The 16,521-nt window shown below is 34.6% G+C and overlaps 1 protein-coding gene across 6 annotated transcripts in view; it reads left to right on the forward strand.

Annotated features, from left to right (window-relative positions):
* Window positions 1-16,521, forward strand: part of Tomosyn (syntaxin-binding protein tomosyn) — an 870,373-nt gene that overhangs the window by 735,239 nt on the left and 118,613 nt on the right. For all 6 annotated transcript variants that reach the window (XM_076202137.1, XM_076202139.1, XM_076202138.1 and 3 more), the window contains one exon: window positions 15,533-15,655. In XM_076202137.1, coding sequence (XP_076058252.1) covers window positions 15,533-15,655 — 123 coding nt within the window. The remainder of the gene's footprint in view (window positions 1-15,532; window positions 15,656-16,521) is intronic.

Here is a 16,521-nt window from a genome sequence, read left to right on the forward strand (position 1 = left end):
AAAACTGGATAATGATTTTTTTTTTTTCAAACCTTTGGTACATCTTTGGGGTTTCATTCAGGCATGTTCTTTTGGGGATCACCCCCAGTGGTGATTCTACCCTACTTACGTCCAGGCATCTCTTCGTTGTTTCTTTTTTTCCTCAAATTGCCATTATTTTCCTCCATTCTCAGAGTAATTGATACAAAAAAATAAATAAAGACACAGAGACTATTGCATTTTGATCACTCGTAGTACACCTCTCCCTGCTTTAGCAAACACAACTAGTGCCGGTTTCAAATTCATCTATCAATGAAGCACTGCTTAGTGCTTCGGAGCTCCTTTTCATACATCCTACTTCAACCGCTGCTGGTGTGTATTTACCTAGTTGTATTTTTCGGGAAGAGAACTATGCTTGTAGTGACCCGCTTTTGTATCTTTCAGCATCCAGTTTGATCTTAAATTCTTGTATAGTTTATGCACTCACTGTTTCCTCAATCAATTTGTTCCATATATCTACTACTCTGTGTGGGAAGCTATTCTTTTTCAGATCTCTTCTGTAACTATCCTTTTTAAGTTTCTTTTCATGCCCTCTTGTTTTTCTTTTATCCCACTTTAACCCCTTCCATACGGTGATGCTTATGTAGGCGTCATGAGGAGCAAGTGGGTACGCAAGGATGCTGACGTCGGCGTCTTGATTATATTTATTGTAGTCGTACCTGTGTGACCCCCATACTCTGTAAACTGGCTTCATCATATTTTCTATGGTTATCAAAATTCACGGGTGAAAGAGAACGAGCGATAGAGCAGTAACATTATTTTTTATAATGTGAGTATTATGATGCAATATCACACGTCTAGCAGCTAATGCTACCAGATGTGCAATGTGGCCCATATTGAAGGGGTTAATAAATCATCTCTATCAAGGACTTCCATCCCTTTCATAATTCTGTAGATGGTTAGTAGATCTCCTCTTTCTCTTCTTTGTTCCAGGGTTGGTATTTCAAGTTTGGCCAATCTTTGTATGTCAATTAGAGAGTTTTGGTGCCATCTTTGTTGTTGCTCTTTGAATTCTTTCTAATTTCTTGGTTCTTTTTAGTACTAGGTGTCCAAAGTGTCTCAGTGTACTCCAATCTTGGTCTTATTGATGTAACTAATATTTTCTTTACCATTAAAAGTTTCTTAAACTAGTCTGTTGATATATTTGTCTGGTGCCATCTCATTGGTGATAGTTACTCCTAGGTCCCTTTCCGAGTTGACTTTTTTAACTTTCTTTTTACCAATTTTATATTGTCCTAATATTCTATTTTTACTTTTTCCAAAATCTATTATACCACATTTCTTGATGTTGAAGTTCACTTCACACTTTTGATTCTATTCCCAGACTTTGTCCAGGTCTTTTTATAGTGAATTACAATCTTCCTCTGTACTTACTCTCTGTACTAGTTTTGCATTATCTGCAAAAAAGCTCATATAACATTCCACACTTTCATCCATGTCATCTATATATATGGCAAACATGATCAGAACCAATACAGGACCTTGTGGGACTCCACTTAACATCTCTTCCTTGGTCAAGTTCTTGTCTCTAAGTACCACCCTCATTTTCCTCCTGTTCAAGAAATCTTTCATCCATTCCAATATCTTACCTTGTACTCCACCTATTGTTTCAATTTTTCTTAGTAGCTTTTTGTGTGGTACTTTATCAAATGCTTTTTTGTAAATCTAAGAATGCACAATCTGCCCATCCGTCCCTTTCTTGTATTATTTCTATTAGCCTCGGTTAAAAGCAAATCAAGTTGTGGCACGTGATCTTCAACATCTAAATCCAAATTGTTTTGGATTTAGTATATTATTCTCTTCCAAATGTTTAATCCATTTACTTTTGATAACTTTTTCTCAAATTTTTGCTATTGTACTTGTAAGGGAGACCAGTCCATAGTTGGTTGGATTTTCTTTGTCCCCCCCTTTGTATGTTGGTACATTATTTGCATTTTTCCAATCTTGTGATACTTTTCCTTCTTTGAGTGAGAAATGAATTATCTTGGTACAATATTTGCATTTTTCCAATCTTGAAGTACTTTTCCTTCTTTGAGTGAGAAATCAATTTTCTTGTATATTTTGTCCATTAGTTCATCTATACATTCAATATTGAATTTGCAATTCCATCCAGCCCATGTGACTTTCTGACATCTGGGTTCTTTATTCCCTTCTTTCTTTCTGTGTCACCATTATTTCTTTCATTGTGGGGGATCTTTCTCTCTGTCCTTCCTCCCAATTTTGTGAGCTTTCAATTGTGAATACAAATTTAAAATCATGATCATAATTTTAGCCATTTCTACATCATCTTTATTTCCTTCGCGCAGTTTCACTATTTCATGTTTGTCTTTTATTTTGTCATTTGCATATCTGTAGAATAGTTTAGCTCTTTCTTTTTCCTTACCTCTCTAGTAGAACAGATGGTGACTATCTTGTAAATTTATCAGTTTTTCTTCAGATCTCCAGACTTCCTTCACTCCCACAATGTCCCACTTGATGTTGTCTAGTTCTTCCAGTAAATTCTCCACCTTTTCTCCGCCTTTTCTCCGCCTTTTTTTCCATCTTTTCCAGGCTTTGTCTCTTCTATCTTTAGCATCACTACACTTTTTGTTATACCAACACTTTATGTAAACCCTTTTTTGTTTCTTCTTTGGTATGTATTTATCTGTTCTGTCCTTGTATTTTTCTTTTAATATGTTCCACTTCTCAATCTTTGTTTATTTAATTTTTTCCCAGTTTGCAGTTTGAAAAAATTGCTAAGTTTTTTGAAGTCTGTTTTGTTGTACATTAGTCTTCCTTTTGTATGTTTCTCATTTCTTCTCACATCATTTTGTTCTTTTAGTTCGAACTCTATTAGTATGTGGTCACTCTTCCCAAATGGTGTCTTGTATTCTATTTTATCCACAATTTCAGGCTCTGATATGAATATTAAGTGTAGTCTCAATGGTTCTCCATTGTTTCTATATCTGATGTTTTCCTTCACCCGTTGAATCAATGTGTATTCAATGGTCATATCTAGGAGAATGTTTCCCCAAAGTTCCTCTCCACCTTTTACTGTCTTTTCTTCCCAACATATTTCCTTTGAATTAAAGTCACCCATAATTACTATGTTTCCTCCTCCTTTCAATAACTCAGTGCACTCTTTCCAAATGGTGTCTTGTATTCAATTTTATCCACAATTTCAGGTTCCATTGTAAATACTAAATCCAGTCTTGATGTTTCCTCAGTACTTTTGTATCTGGTGTTTCCATTGACCCACTGAATCATTGTGTATTCCATGGTCATGTCCAGTAATACATTACCCCACAGATCTTCTGCTTTCACTGTCATTTCCTCCCAACAAATTCCTTTGCAGTTAAAGTCCCCCATAATTACCAGATTACCTCCACCCATTAGTATCTCATTTATTGAATGCCTTGTATCTTCTAGCATTTTCATATGCTCATTCTCTTTCCAAGAGTATTGCTTTTGCCCTCCATAATCTTTGTTAGATTCAAATATTTCTTGGCCAAGAACATGATTCCTCCATCCTGTTTCTCGTTTCAGTTTTTAATCAAGTGATTGTATAACCCTTCTGTAACATTAATGGGTGGTAGTTTTGCATCATCTGCAGAGAAGTTCATATAACATTCCATACCTTCCTCCATGTCATGTCTATGCCAAACATAATTGGAGCCAATACAGAGAACCTTGTGCAACTCCACTTATCATTTCTTCCTTGGTCAAGTTCTTGTCTCTAAGTACTACCCTCATTTTTCTCCTGTTCAAGAAATTTTTCATCCATTCCAGTAGATTTCCTTGTACTCCAACTATTGTTTCAATTTTTCTAAGTAGCTTTTAATGTGGTACTTTTTCAAATGCTTTTTGTAAATCTAAGAAGGCACAGTCTGCCCATCCGACCCCTTCTTGTATTATTTCTATTAGCCTTGAGTAAAAACACATAAATTTTGTATAGGCCAGTCTCACTAACAAGTACTATAGCCAAAATTTGTGAGAAAATCATCAAGAATAGATGGGTAAAACACCTGGAAGACAGCAATACAATAAACCCAAAACAATTTGGGTTCAGACAAGGAAGATCATGTCGCACAAACTTAATATGTTTTACTTAATATTAATAGACATAGTGCAAGAAAGGAATGGATGGGCTGACTGTGCCTTCCTGAACTTACAAAAAGCTTTTAACAAAGTACCACACAAAAAATTATTAAAGAAACTGGAACATATAGGAGGGATACAAGGGAACCTACTAAAATGGATGGAGGACTTCCTGATTGGTAGAAAGATGAGAGTAGTGCTCAGAGAAAAATATTCACATTGAAAGTGATCAGTGGAATACTGCAAGGATCTGTACTAGCTCCAATAATATTTGCTATTTATATGAATGACATGGATGAGGATATGAAATGTTATTGAAAGTAAAAACTGAAGAGGATTGTGAATCACTGCGGGAAGACCTGAATAAGGTATGGAACTGGAGTCAGAAATGGGAGGTGGACTTCCATATTAAGAAGTGTAGCATAATGGAGTTTGGAAAAAGCAAAAATAGAAAATCAGGACAATATAAAATTGGAACCAAGGAGGTAAAGAAGGAAAGATCCAAAAAAGATTTGGGTGTAATTATCTCAAACGACTTGTCCTATGCTAAACAGGTAAACAAAATTGTCGTAGAATCCTACAACTTGCTAAGATCAATAAAAGTGGCATTTACATATTTGGACGAATAAATGATTAAAAAAATATTGTTCACACTGATAAGGCCTAGACTAGAACATGCGGCGACATTATGGTCATCCGGTACCAAAAAGAATATAAAGAAAATAGAAAGAATCCAGAGAGCAGCAACAAAAATGGCACCTGCACTTGCAAACTTGTCATATGAGGAGAGACTGGCTAAACTAGATTTACCAACTCTGGAGCAAAGAAGAGGGAGATGTGACCTACTGACCATCTACAGAATCATGAAAGGCACAGAACTACTTGACAGAAAGGACTTGTTAAACTGGGACAGGAGAAGCACAAGAGGACATGGAAAGAAAATAAAAAAACATAGCTACAGAAGAGATATGAAGAAAAACAGTTTTCCAAATAGAGTGGTAGACACTTGGAACAAACTGGACAAGGAAATAGTGTGCGCAAAAACCATTCATGAGTTTAAAAGCAAATTAGACACTGCGAGATACAAAGACGGGACACCACGAGCGTAGCTCCCCTTCCCACAAAATACAACTAGGTAAATACATGATCTTCTGCGTCTAAATCCAAATTGTTTTGGATTTAGTATATTGTTCTCTTCCAAATGTTTAATCAATTTACTTTCTATAACTTTTTCACATATTTTTGCTGTTATATTTGTAAGGGAGACTGGTCTACAGTTGGTTGGATTTTTTTTTATTCCATCCTTTGTATATTGGTACAATATTTGCATTTTTTCAATCTTATGGTACTTTTCCTTCTTTGAGTGAGAAATCAGTTATCTTTTGTATTTTGTCTGTTAGTTCTTGTATACATTCTTCTAATATCCAATTTGCAATTCCATACAGCCCGTGTGACTTTCTAACATTAAGGTTTTTTAGTTGTTCACTTATTTGTTTCTGTGAACTTGAAATTGTTAATACAGATATGAAATTATCATAAATTCAGCCATTTCTACATCATCTATATATTCATTATTTCCTTCACGCAATTTCACTATTTCATGTTTATCTTTTAGTTTGTCATTTACATACCTGTAGAATAGTTTAGGTTGGTCCTTGCATTTTTCTATTATGTCTTTTTCATAGTTTCTTTTTTCTTCCCTGCATATTTTTACATATTTCTTAGTTTGATGTGTATTTGCCATTTGGTCTTTTTTTCCATCTTTTCCAGGCTTTGTCTCTTCTATCTTTAGCCTCACTGCACTTTTTATTATACCACCACTTTATGCACACCTGTTCTTGTTTCTTCTTTGGTACATATCTGTTCTCTCCTTGTAATTTTCTTTTAATGTGTTCCATTTATCTTCCATCTTTGTCTCTTCATATAAAAAAAATTCCCAGTTCATATTTAATTTTTTTCTTCTTCTGATTTTTCAAAATCTGTTTCATTATTAGTCTTCCTTTTCTGTGTTTCTCATTTCTCAAATCAGTTTGTTCTTTTAGTTTGAACTCTATTAGTATGTGGTCACTCTTCCCAATTGGTGTTTTGTATTCTATTTTATCCATGATTTCAGGCTCTGATGTAAATATCAAATCTATTCTTGACAGTTCTTCATTGTTTCTATATCTGGTATTTTCCTTTACCCATTGAGTCAATGTGTATTCAATGGTCATATCCAGTAGAATATTTCCCCAAAGTTCCTCTCCAACTTTTACTGTCATTTCTTTCCAACATATTTCTTTTGAGTTAAAATCACCCATAATTAATATGTTTCCTCCTTTCTTTAATTCAATAAATGCATTCTTTGTGTCTTCCATTATTTTGGAATGATCACTATCTGTCCAAGGCCGTGTTTTTGGGGGCACATATGTGACTATAAATTTTCTACTTTATGTGTTTCTGTTTTCAACTTTAATCATAATCAATTCCACATTATTTTTTCCTTCTGTTATCTTGGTCACATTTAAACCTTTCGTAGTCAAAATCACAGCTCCTCCACTTTATTTCTCTGTTCTATTTTTCATCCAATGGTTGTATAGACCTTGTCCCACAGTATTTAATGGTAGTGGACCTTTTAATTTTGTCTCCACAATTCCCATTATATCTGGTTTCTCTATCAACAAATAGTCATTTAATTTGTTTAGTCCTGAAATTATACCATCTATGTTAGTATATGTTATTTTTAATTTATTCTTTCCTTCTCTTTTTTGTTTATGTTTCCTTGTTGATGTACCATTTTCTTACCCTTAGGTCCAGTACTCTCCAAAAAACTAATTCTTTTCAGTCTCCATTCTTCTCTCATTCTTTTCATTCCTAAGCATCTTTTCTTTCTTTTTTCTTGATCATTCATTTCCTTTTTTATTCATACTTGTAATTTTCAGTTTGCCAGCTTTGCTGCTTTGGTAGTAGCTCTTCAGCTATCATTTGAAATCTTAGTTTGATTTTTAGTGGCCTATAGTGTTTTTCTCTAGAGTATTGTCGCATCCTATGCACTTCTTCAATCTCTTTGTCTAAGTCATGTCCCTCCTCTTGAACCTCTTTCAGAATTTCCTTTGCAATTTCTTTCTCTTTTTATCTTTGGTATTTGTATACTTTATGTTTTTCTTTAATACCGTAAACTACAATGCACTTTTTTTGTCCACTGTCTCTCTTACCCAGTTTTCCTTTTCTTTAATTACTTTAATTACCATTTCTTTAGCATTTTCCTCTACCTCCTGTTGTACTATTTTTTTAATTTTTATTTTCTGATTTTTTTTTTTTTTTTTTTTTTCTTGTTTCCACAGATTTTTTTTTTTCTAGGAGATCCATCTCCTCAATTGATTCACCAACTTTTTCAGTCACTGCTTGTATTTGTTATTTGACCTCTTTTTTTCAATGCTTAATTTTTTTTTCTTTATCTTAATTTTTCATTCTTTCATTATCACTTCTGACATATTTAATTAATTTTTAGATCATTAAGCTCTCTGTTAATTTCTTAGCTTTTCATAGCTTATCGCTCTGTGCATTGCTCTATAATCAAATTTTAAATCTATTAGTTCCTACATCAAGTTGTTAATATCTAAAAAAAATTTTAGAACATTGCTATACCTAGTTTCTCTGTCTACATCTAAATCTTTACCCTTATAGTCCTCTTTCTCTTGTAAACCCCAGTAAAAGCATTGTTTTCCCACCTTTGAGTTGACCTTGGGGTATCATTTAATTTTTTTTTTTTTTTTGTCACTCCTACTGGTGACTCGACTCTACTCATGTCCAATCCTTTGTTTGTTGGTTTATTTTTCCTTTTTTCTTCTTTTCTTTCCTCCATTTCTTATCAAAAGCTTTTTTCAGGTCTAGAAATGCACAATCAGCCCATCCATCTCTTTCCTGTATTATATCTATTAGTCTTGAATAGAAACACATCAAGGTTGTGACACATGATCTTCCTTGTCTAATCCAAACTGCCTTGGATTTAGTACATTTTTTTTTCCAAATGCTTTACCCATCTAATTTTGATAATTCTCTCACAAATTTTTGCTACCGTACTTGTAAGAGAGACTGGGCTATAGTTTCTAGGGTCTTCTTTGTTTCCCCCCCTTATATATTGGTACTATATTTCCTCTTGTCCAATCTTTTGGAACTTTTCCTTCCTTCAATGAACTGCTTATTAGACTTTGTATTTTGTCTGTTAGTTTGTTCCTGTATTCTCTCAAAATCCAGTTTGCCATTTCATCTGGACCATGCGATTTTCTAACATCGAGGTTACTCAAGTGATTCATTATTTCATTCCTTGTTACTATCTCTTTCATAAGAGGGACTTTCCCCTCCCACTTGACATCTCTAAGTTGTATGTTCTCCCTCGTAAACACTGATTTAAAATGCTTGTTTATAATTTCTGCCATTTCTATTTCCTCTGTGTATTCAATTCCTCCTTGTTGTAATTGCACTAATTCTTGTTTGTTTTTCAGTTGTCTACAAATCTGTAGAATAGATTTGGTTGATCTTTACATTTTTCTATGACATCCTTTTCATATTTTCTCTTTTCTTTTCTGTGCACTTGTACATATTTATTTATATAACCAGTATATATTTTCCATTTTTCATGTTTTTTGTCTTTCCCCATTTTATCCAAGCTTTATCCCTTTTATTTTCTAACTCGTCACATCTTTTGTTGTACCAACATTCTACATATCCTTTTTCTTGTTTTTGTCTTGGAACATACTTTTCCACTCCTTATAAATTGTTGTCAAAATTTTCCATTTCTATTGTTGTTTCCTCTTTGTATATCCTTGCCCAGTCTGCTTTTTAAAAATATATATTTTATCAAAATTTGGTTTTGCATACATCGTTCTTCCCTTTCTATATATATATTTTTTTCCTATGTATTTTTCTTCATTTAGTTCCAGTTCAACTAATATGTGGTCACTTTTACTTAGTGGAGTCTTATATTCAATCTTGTTCACTATTTCAGATTCTGATGTGATTATTAGGTCTAGTCTCGATGGCTCTTCCTCATTTCTATACCTAGTATTCTATTGTATCCATTGTGTCATTGTATGTTCTATAATCATATCAAGTAGTACATTTCCCCATAGGTCATCTCCACCCTTCACTGTCATCTCTTCCCAGCAGATTTCTTTACAATTACAGTCACCCATTATAATTATTCTTCCTCCATCTTCCATTATCTTATTTAGTGTTATCCTTGTGTCTGCTGACATATTCTTGTGTTCTCTCTCTTCCCACTAAGACATTTTAGGAGGCACATAATTTACCACAAACTTGCTGCTCTTCTTGTCCCTGTCCTCTATTTCCATCATAATCATCTCCACTCTATTCTTTCCATATTTAACATTCCTCACATTTATATCCTTAGTCAGGAACATAACTCCACCCCCTTGTTTTACTTCTCTGTTTCCAATCCAATAATTATATTCATCATGTCCTACACTGTTGGGTGATAATGGACCTTTCAATTTTGTCTCCACAATACATTTCCCCATAGGTCATCTCCACCCTTCACTGTCATCTCTTCCCAGTAGATTTCTTTACAATTACAGTCACCCATTATAGCTATTCTTCCTTCATCTTCCATTATCTTATTTAGTGTTATCCTTGTGTCTTCTGACATATTCTTGTGTTCTCTCTCTTCCCACGAAGCCATTTTAGGAGGCACATAATTTACCACAAACTTGCTGCTCTTCTTGTCCCTGTCTTCTGTTTCCATCATAATCATCTCCACTCAATTCTTTCCATATGTAACATTCCTCACATTTATATCCTACTTAGTCAGGAACATAACTCCACCCCCTTGTTTTACTTCTCTGTTTCTAATCCAATAATAATATACATCATGTCCTACACAGTTGGGTGATAATGGACCTTTCAATTTTGTCTCCACAATTCCCATTATGTCCGGTTCTTTTTCTTTTAGGCAATCATTCAGCTCATTCAAGCCTGTTATTAAGCCATCTATATTTGTGAAGGACCCTTTTAATTTTCTGATACCTCCATCATGTCTTCTGTTTCCCTTCTGTTTTTCTCTGTTATGAACCATTTCCTCACTTTCATATTCACTACTCTCCAATAGAATTTCTCTTTGACTCTGTTCTGTTCCCATTTTTTTTTTCTTTGGCTTCAATTCTTTTTGTTTTTTCTTCCTCTTTCCTCTTTGTTCATCTCTCTTTTTATCCATACCTGTTTGTACTGATCACTTTTTGCTAGTTTCCCTGTTTTTGATACGACATTCTCTGCTGTCATTTGTGACCTGAATTTAACCTTAATTGGTCTGGTCTTGTCTATACTGTCTTTCCCTAGTCTATATATTCAATTTCTTTCCCTATTTCTTGTTCACCTTCTTGAAATATTTCTAATACCTTGTTTATCTTCTCTTTCTTTTCTCTTACTCTTGTAGTCCTATTTGGATTATGCTTCTCTTCCATTCCTAATATAATTATACATTTCTTTTTATCTGCTAAGTCTCTTACTATATTCTCCTCTCTCATCACTTTAATAACTGTGTCCTTAGTGTGTTCCTTCATCTGTTGTTTCACTATATCTCTAAATTCAATTTTGTTACCCTCCTGAACTTTTTTGCAACCACATACCTCTTTGTCTATGGACTCTTTATTTGATTTATTATTCCTCTTTAATTCCTCATTCTAATCCTTTACTTCTTTTAACTGTCTTTTTAATTCTTCTATTTCTTTAGGTTTTGGTTTTCCTTCTTTGGTTCTTCCAATTTATCAACTCTTTGTGTAATTGTTGCCAGTTGGCTAAACCTAACCTCCCATGATTGGTTCTTTTTTTTTTTTTTTTTTTTTTTTTTCCTCTAGACTTACTAGTCAGGGAAGGTTGTCATCTCCTCCCTCATTAAATCCATAGAAGTAATTATCTCCTCTTTCCATTGAGCTGCTATTATCTATATTTCTACTTTTAATACCTTTGCTCACCTGGTCGACCTCGTCTGTGTCATCTGCACACCTTTTGTTGACACCTCTTCTGACGTCTGGGACCTGTTTGTCCCCTTCCTCATTTTCTTCCATTTTCCTCAATAATGTTTCCCTTTCTCATTTTTCTTCACCTGCCCACTACACCACGAACTTCCCCTTCCCTACTAATACAACACAGATATTCCCTTATCACTGTCAATCCGACGTGTGTATTTACTTAGTTGTATTTACCTAGTATTTTATGGGAGAAGAGCTATGCTCATAGTGTCCCATTTTCGTATCTCTCCACATCCAGTTTATTCTTATAATCATGTATAGTTCTGATATTCACTGTTTCTCTGTTCAGTTTGTTCCAGACATCAATCACTCTGTGTGGGAAGCTTTTTTTTTTCAGGTCTCTTCTGTAACTCTTTCTTTAATTTCTATTCATGTCCTCTTGTTTCTCTTCTATCCCACATTTTCATAATTCTGAAAATGGTCAACAAATTGCCTCTTTCTCTTCTCTGTTCCAGTGTTGACAGTTGTAATTTCTCGAATCTATGTTCGTATGTCAGATTTGACAGTGTAGGTGCCATTTTTGTCACTGCTCTTTGGATTCTTTCTAATTTTCTCATGTTCTTTGTGCTAGGTGCCCACAGTGTTGCAGCATATTCTATTTTAGGTCTTATCAGTGTAACAACTATTTTTTTTTACCATCTCTTCATCTATGTAGTCGAAGGCCACTTTCATTGATCTCAGTAAGTTATAAGTCTCTCCAAATAATTTATTGACATGTTTATCAGGTGTCAAGTCACTTGAGATGATTACTCCTAGGTCCCTTTCTGAATCAACTTTTTTGACTTCTTTGTGTGTGTGTGTGTGTGTGTATTTTACCTATTTACCTAGTATTTTGCGAGAAGGGGAGCTGCACTCGTGGTGTCCCGCCTTTGTATCTCGCAGTGTCTAGTTTGCTCTTAAACTCATGAATGGTTTTTGCACACATTATTTCTTTGTCCAGTTTGTTCCAAGTGTCCACCACTCTATGTGAAAAACTGTTTTTCTTCAGATCTCTTCTGTAGCTATGTTTTTTTATTTTCTTTCCATGTCCTCTTGTGCTTCTCCTGTCACAGTTTAACAAGTCCTCTCTATCAAGTATTTCTGTGACCTTCATGATTCTGTAGATGGTCAGTAGGTCACATCTCTCTCTTCTTTGTTCCAGAGTTGGTAACTCCAGTTTAGCCAATCTCTCCTCATATGACAAGTTTGCAAGTGCAGGCGCCATTTTTGTGGCTGCTCTCTGGATTCTTTCTATTTTCTTTATATTCTTTTTGGTAATGGGTGACCACAATGTCGCCGCATATTCTAGTCTAGGGCTTATCAATGTGACCAATATTTTTTTGATAATTTCATCCAAACATGTAAATGCCACTTTTATTGATCCTAGCAAGTTGTAGGATTCTCCGACAATTTTGTTTATCTGTTTATCATATGACAAGTCATTTGAGATAGTTACACCCAAATTGTTTTCGAATCTCCCCTTCTTTACCTCATTGGTTCCAATTTTATATTGTCCTGATATTCTACAGTATTTTTGCTTTTTCTAAACTCCATTAAGCTACACTTCTTAATATTGAAGTCCACTTCCCATTTCTGACTCCAGTTCCATACCTTACTCAGGTCTTCCTGCAGTGATTTGCAATCCTTTTCAATTTTTACTATTCTTAAGAGTTTGGCGTCATCTGCAAAGCTCATGTAACATTTCACATCATCATCCATGTCATTCACATAAATAGCAAACATTATTGGAGCCAATACAGATCCTTGCAGTACTCCACTGATCACCTCTTTCTAACCTGAATATTTTTCTCTGAGCACTACTCTCATCTTTCTACCAATCAGGAAGTCCTCCATCCATTTTAGTAGGTTCCCTTGTATCCCTCCTATATGTTCCTGTTTATTTAATAATTTTTTGTGTGGTACTTTGTCAAAAGCTTTTTGTAAGTTCAGGAAGGCACAATTAGCCCATCCATTCCTTTCTTGCACTATGTCTGTTAATCTTCAGTAGAAACATATTAAGTTTGTGCTACATGATCTTCCTTGTTTGAACCCAAATTGTTTTGGGTTTATTATATTGTTGTCTTCCAGGTGTTTTACCCATCTATTCTTGAAGATTTTCTCACAAATTTTGGCTATAGTGCTTGTTAGTGAGACTGGCTTGTAGTTAGTTGGTTCTTCCTTGTTCCCTCCTTTATATATTGGTACAATGTTAGTATTTTTCCAGTCTTTTGATATTTTTCTTTCTTTAAGTGAGCAACTTATTATGTTATGTATTTTGTCCATTAGTTCTTCTTTGCATTCTTTTAGGATCCAATTTGCAATTCCATCCAGGCCATGTGATTTCCTGATGTCAAGGTTTGATAGATGTTCCAATATTTCTTTTTGTGTTATTGTTATCTCTCTCATGGGGGGAGGTCACCTTTCATTACCTTCATCCCAATATTGTGCTTTCTTTCTAGTGAAGACAGATTTAAAGTGATTATTCATGACTTTGGCCATTTCTAATTCTTCTGTGTATTCTATATTCCCTTGGCGTAGGTTCACTATTTCCTGTTTCCTTTTAAGTTTACCATTCATGTATCGATAGAATGGCTTGGGTTGCTCTGTATTTATCTATAATATCCTTTTTCATGGTTCCTTTTTTCCTCTCTTCTCACTTTAACATACTTCTATAGTTTAAACTTGCCATTTTCCAGGTTTTTTATCTTTTCTCCATCTTTTTCAAGCTTTGTCCCTGTGTGTGTGTGTTTTTGCCACATATATAAATGACATGGATGAAGGTGTGGAATGTTATATGAACTTCTTTGCAGATGATGCAAAACTATTAAAGAGAGTAAGTACAGAAGAAGACTGCAAATCTTTTCAAGAAGACCTGGACAAAGTCTAGAAATGGTGTCAGAAGTATGGCATGAACTTCAACATTGAGAAATGTAGTATAATGGAATTTGGAGAAAGCAAAAATAGAATATCGTGTCAATATAAGATTGGTACAAAGGAAGTGAAAAAAGTAAACGGTAAACTTGGAAAGGGACCTAGGAGTAACTATCTTGAATGACATGGCACCAGACAAACATGTCAACAAATTAGTCGGAGAAACTTTCAGTTTATTAAGATCAATGAAAATAGCCTTTGACTACATGGATGAAGAAATGGTAAAGAAAACACTAGTTACACTGATAAGACCAAAATTAGAATACACAGCATCACTATGGAAACCTAGTTTAAATAACAAACAAAGAAACTAGGAAGAATTCAATGAGCAATGAGAAAGATGGCACCAACACTTTGCAATTTGACATACGAACAAAGATTGGATAAACTAAATCTACCAACATTGGAACAAAGAAGAGAAAGAGGTGATTTGCTAACCATTTATAGAATTATGGAAGGGATGGAAGTTCTTGATGGGGATTACCTACTAAAATAGGACAGAAGAAATACAAGAGAACACGACAGTTACAGAAGAGATCTGAAAAAGAATAGCTTTCCACACAGAGTGATAGATATCTGGAACAAACTGAATGAGGAAACAGTGACTGCTAAAACTGTACATGACTTTAAGAAAAGACTGGATGCAGAAAGATACAATAGCGGGTCACTACGATAATAGCTCTTTTCCCGCAAAATAGGACTACTGTAGGTAAATACAACTAGTTAAATATATTTAAGGATGTATATATATATGCATGTACATATATGTATTTATTATGCTTAAGACTTCCATTGAACTGCATCATTTTCTAATCCATTTACAGCTACTCTCAATTCACATCTACTTTTTGCTGTCTCTCTCAACAGACATTCCTTTTGCATCCAGTGCTCCATTTACCCTCTCCATCCACCTCATTCTTGGTCTTCCCTTCCATCCAGTTCTACTTTCAACACTCTTTTTGCTAGTCTCTTGTAATAATTTTTTCATGCTGTGGTGGTACTCTCTCTCATTATATTGCCTTGTTACATTACCCCATGCAGCATGATGGGGACAGGGATGACCCTTCATCCATGAGTAGCAAAAATGAGAGACAATGTACAGGTTTTTGAATGGGTGTGGGATTGGTGTAGTGTGATTATTTACTTTGACTCTGCCATCTCCCACCCTTTATCAGGGCGGAAAGGGCCTCTTTGGTATATGTATGTGTATGAAACTGGGGTATGCACATAGTTATCATGAGATGACTTTTGAATCTATAAGGTTATTTGTTTGCATCAGGTTGGAGTACACAAATAGGTGCATATACACAATGATAATGGTATTTATATTGTAATTTAAACATATAATTTGTATTTCATATGATAGTATGCATACTTTTCATATTGGTGTTTTATTTTTTTAATCATAGTAACTTTATGAATCAAAAAATTTCTAATAGTTTTACTGGTTTGAACTATTATCTTTTTATTAATTCCTACAGGTACAATATTCAGACTGAAGGGATCTATTCTTGCCATGTCTTTCCTTGACTGTAATGGTGCCCTCATTCCATACGCCTATGAGTCCTGGAGAGATGCAAATCGGGAAGGCAAAAAGCTGGAGCGTGAGTCAGTTTTTTTTCTCAGTCTCTTTTTCTCACTTTATAAAGGTGTTCACAGTGTTGCATGTTGAAGAACTTAGCTTCATAAAATTTATTTCATTTAGGAAAGCATTTTCATGTTAAAGATATGAGAGCTTTAAACATATAATTTGAAGCCAAGAGAAATATTCTGCATATTTACTAAATACTTCTTTAAATATATATAAGTAAATCCCATGATGTAAAAAGCTAACAAGATCTGTGTATTAAATGACCTTTAGCTAGAGGTCCATCAGTCTTCTTTAAATAATATTCAGTATGAATGGAGTGATCATTCAGACTGTTGCCCCAGGGCTCTCTTTTTATAAGACCCACCAGGTAATTAGTAACAGCCACCAGACCTGCCCATATGTCACTCTGGAAGTTTTTTTTTTTTTTCTCTTTCTCCCTGGGCAGTGGTGCAATGTTAAATAAGGTGTTCTGAGTCTTCTATGTGGCAATTGCATCTAGGGCAATTTGAGTTTGGTGAGGCCTGTACTGTATTGGTACTAATTCAGTGCTAGGTGATACACATAATGCAGTCATGCCAATGTTGTTCTTGTTTGTCATGGGAGGGATTTATTGAGCTGATGTTTGGAGGAGTCAGGCAGAGTATGGAATTTAAGGAATTGGTCTTTCAATACTTGTTTTGTGATTTGGGTATTATGTATATATTTACCTAGTTGTAGTCTATGGGAAGGGAACTATGCTTCGGGGTTCTGTCTCTTAATCTTCGGTTATCACACCTCATTTTAGATTGATCCCCATAATGAGATATTGAGTACATGGTAACATACAGCTATTAATATAGGGACTGTTTTGGGGTGCTCCCTACAGAGTAGAGCCACACA

Source organism: Oratosquilla oratoria, chromosome 18 (genome assembly GCF_046742065.1).
Source record: "Oratosquilla oratoria isolate Oo_2021 chromosome 18, ASM4674206v1, whole genome shotgun sequence".
NCBI classification, from domain to species: domain Eukaryota; kingdom Metazoa; phylum Arthropoda; class Malacostraca; order Stomatopoda; family Squillidae; genus Oratosquilla; species Oratosquilla oratoria.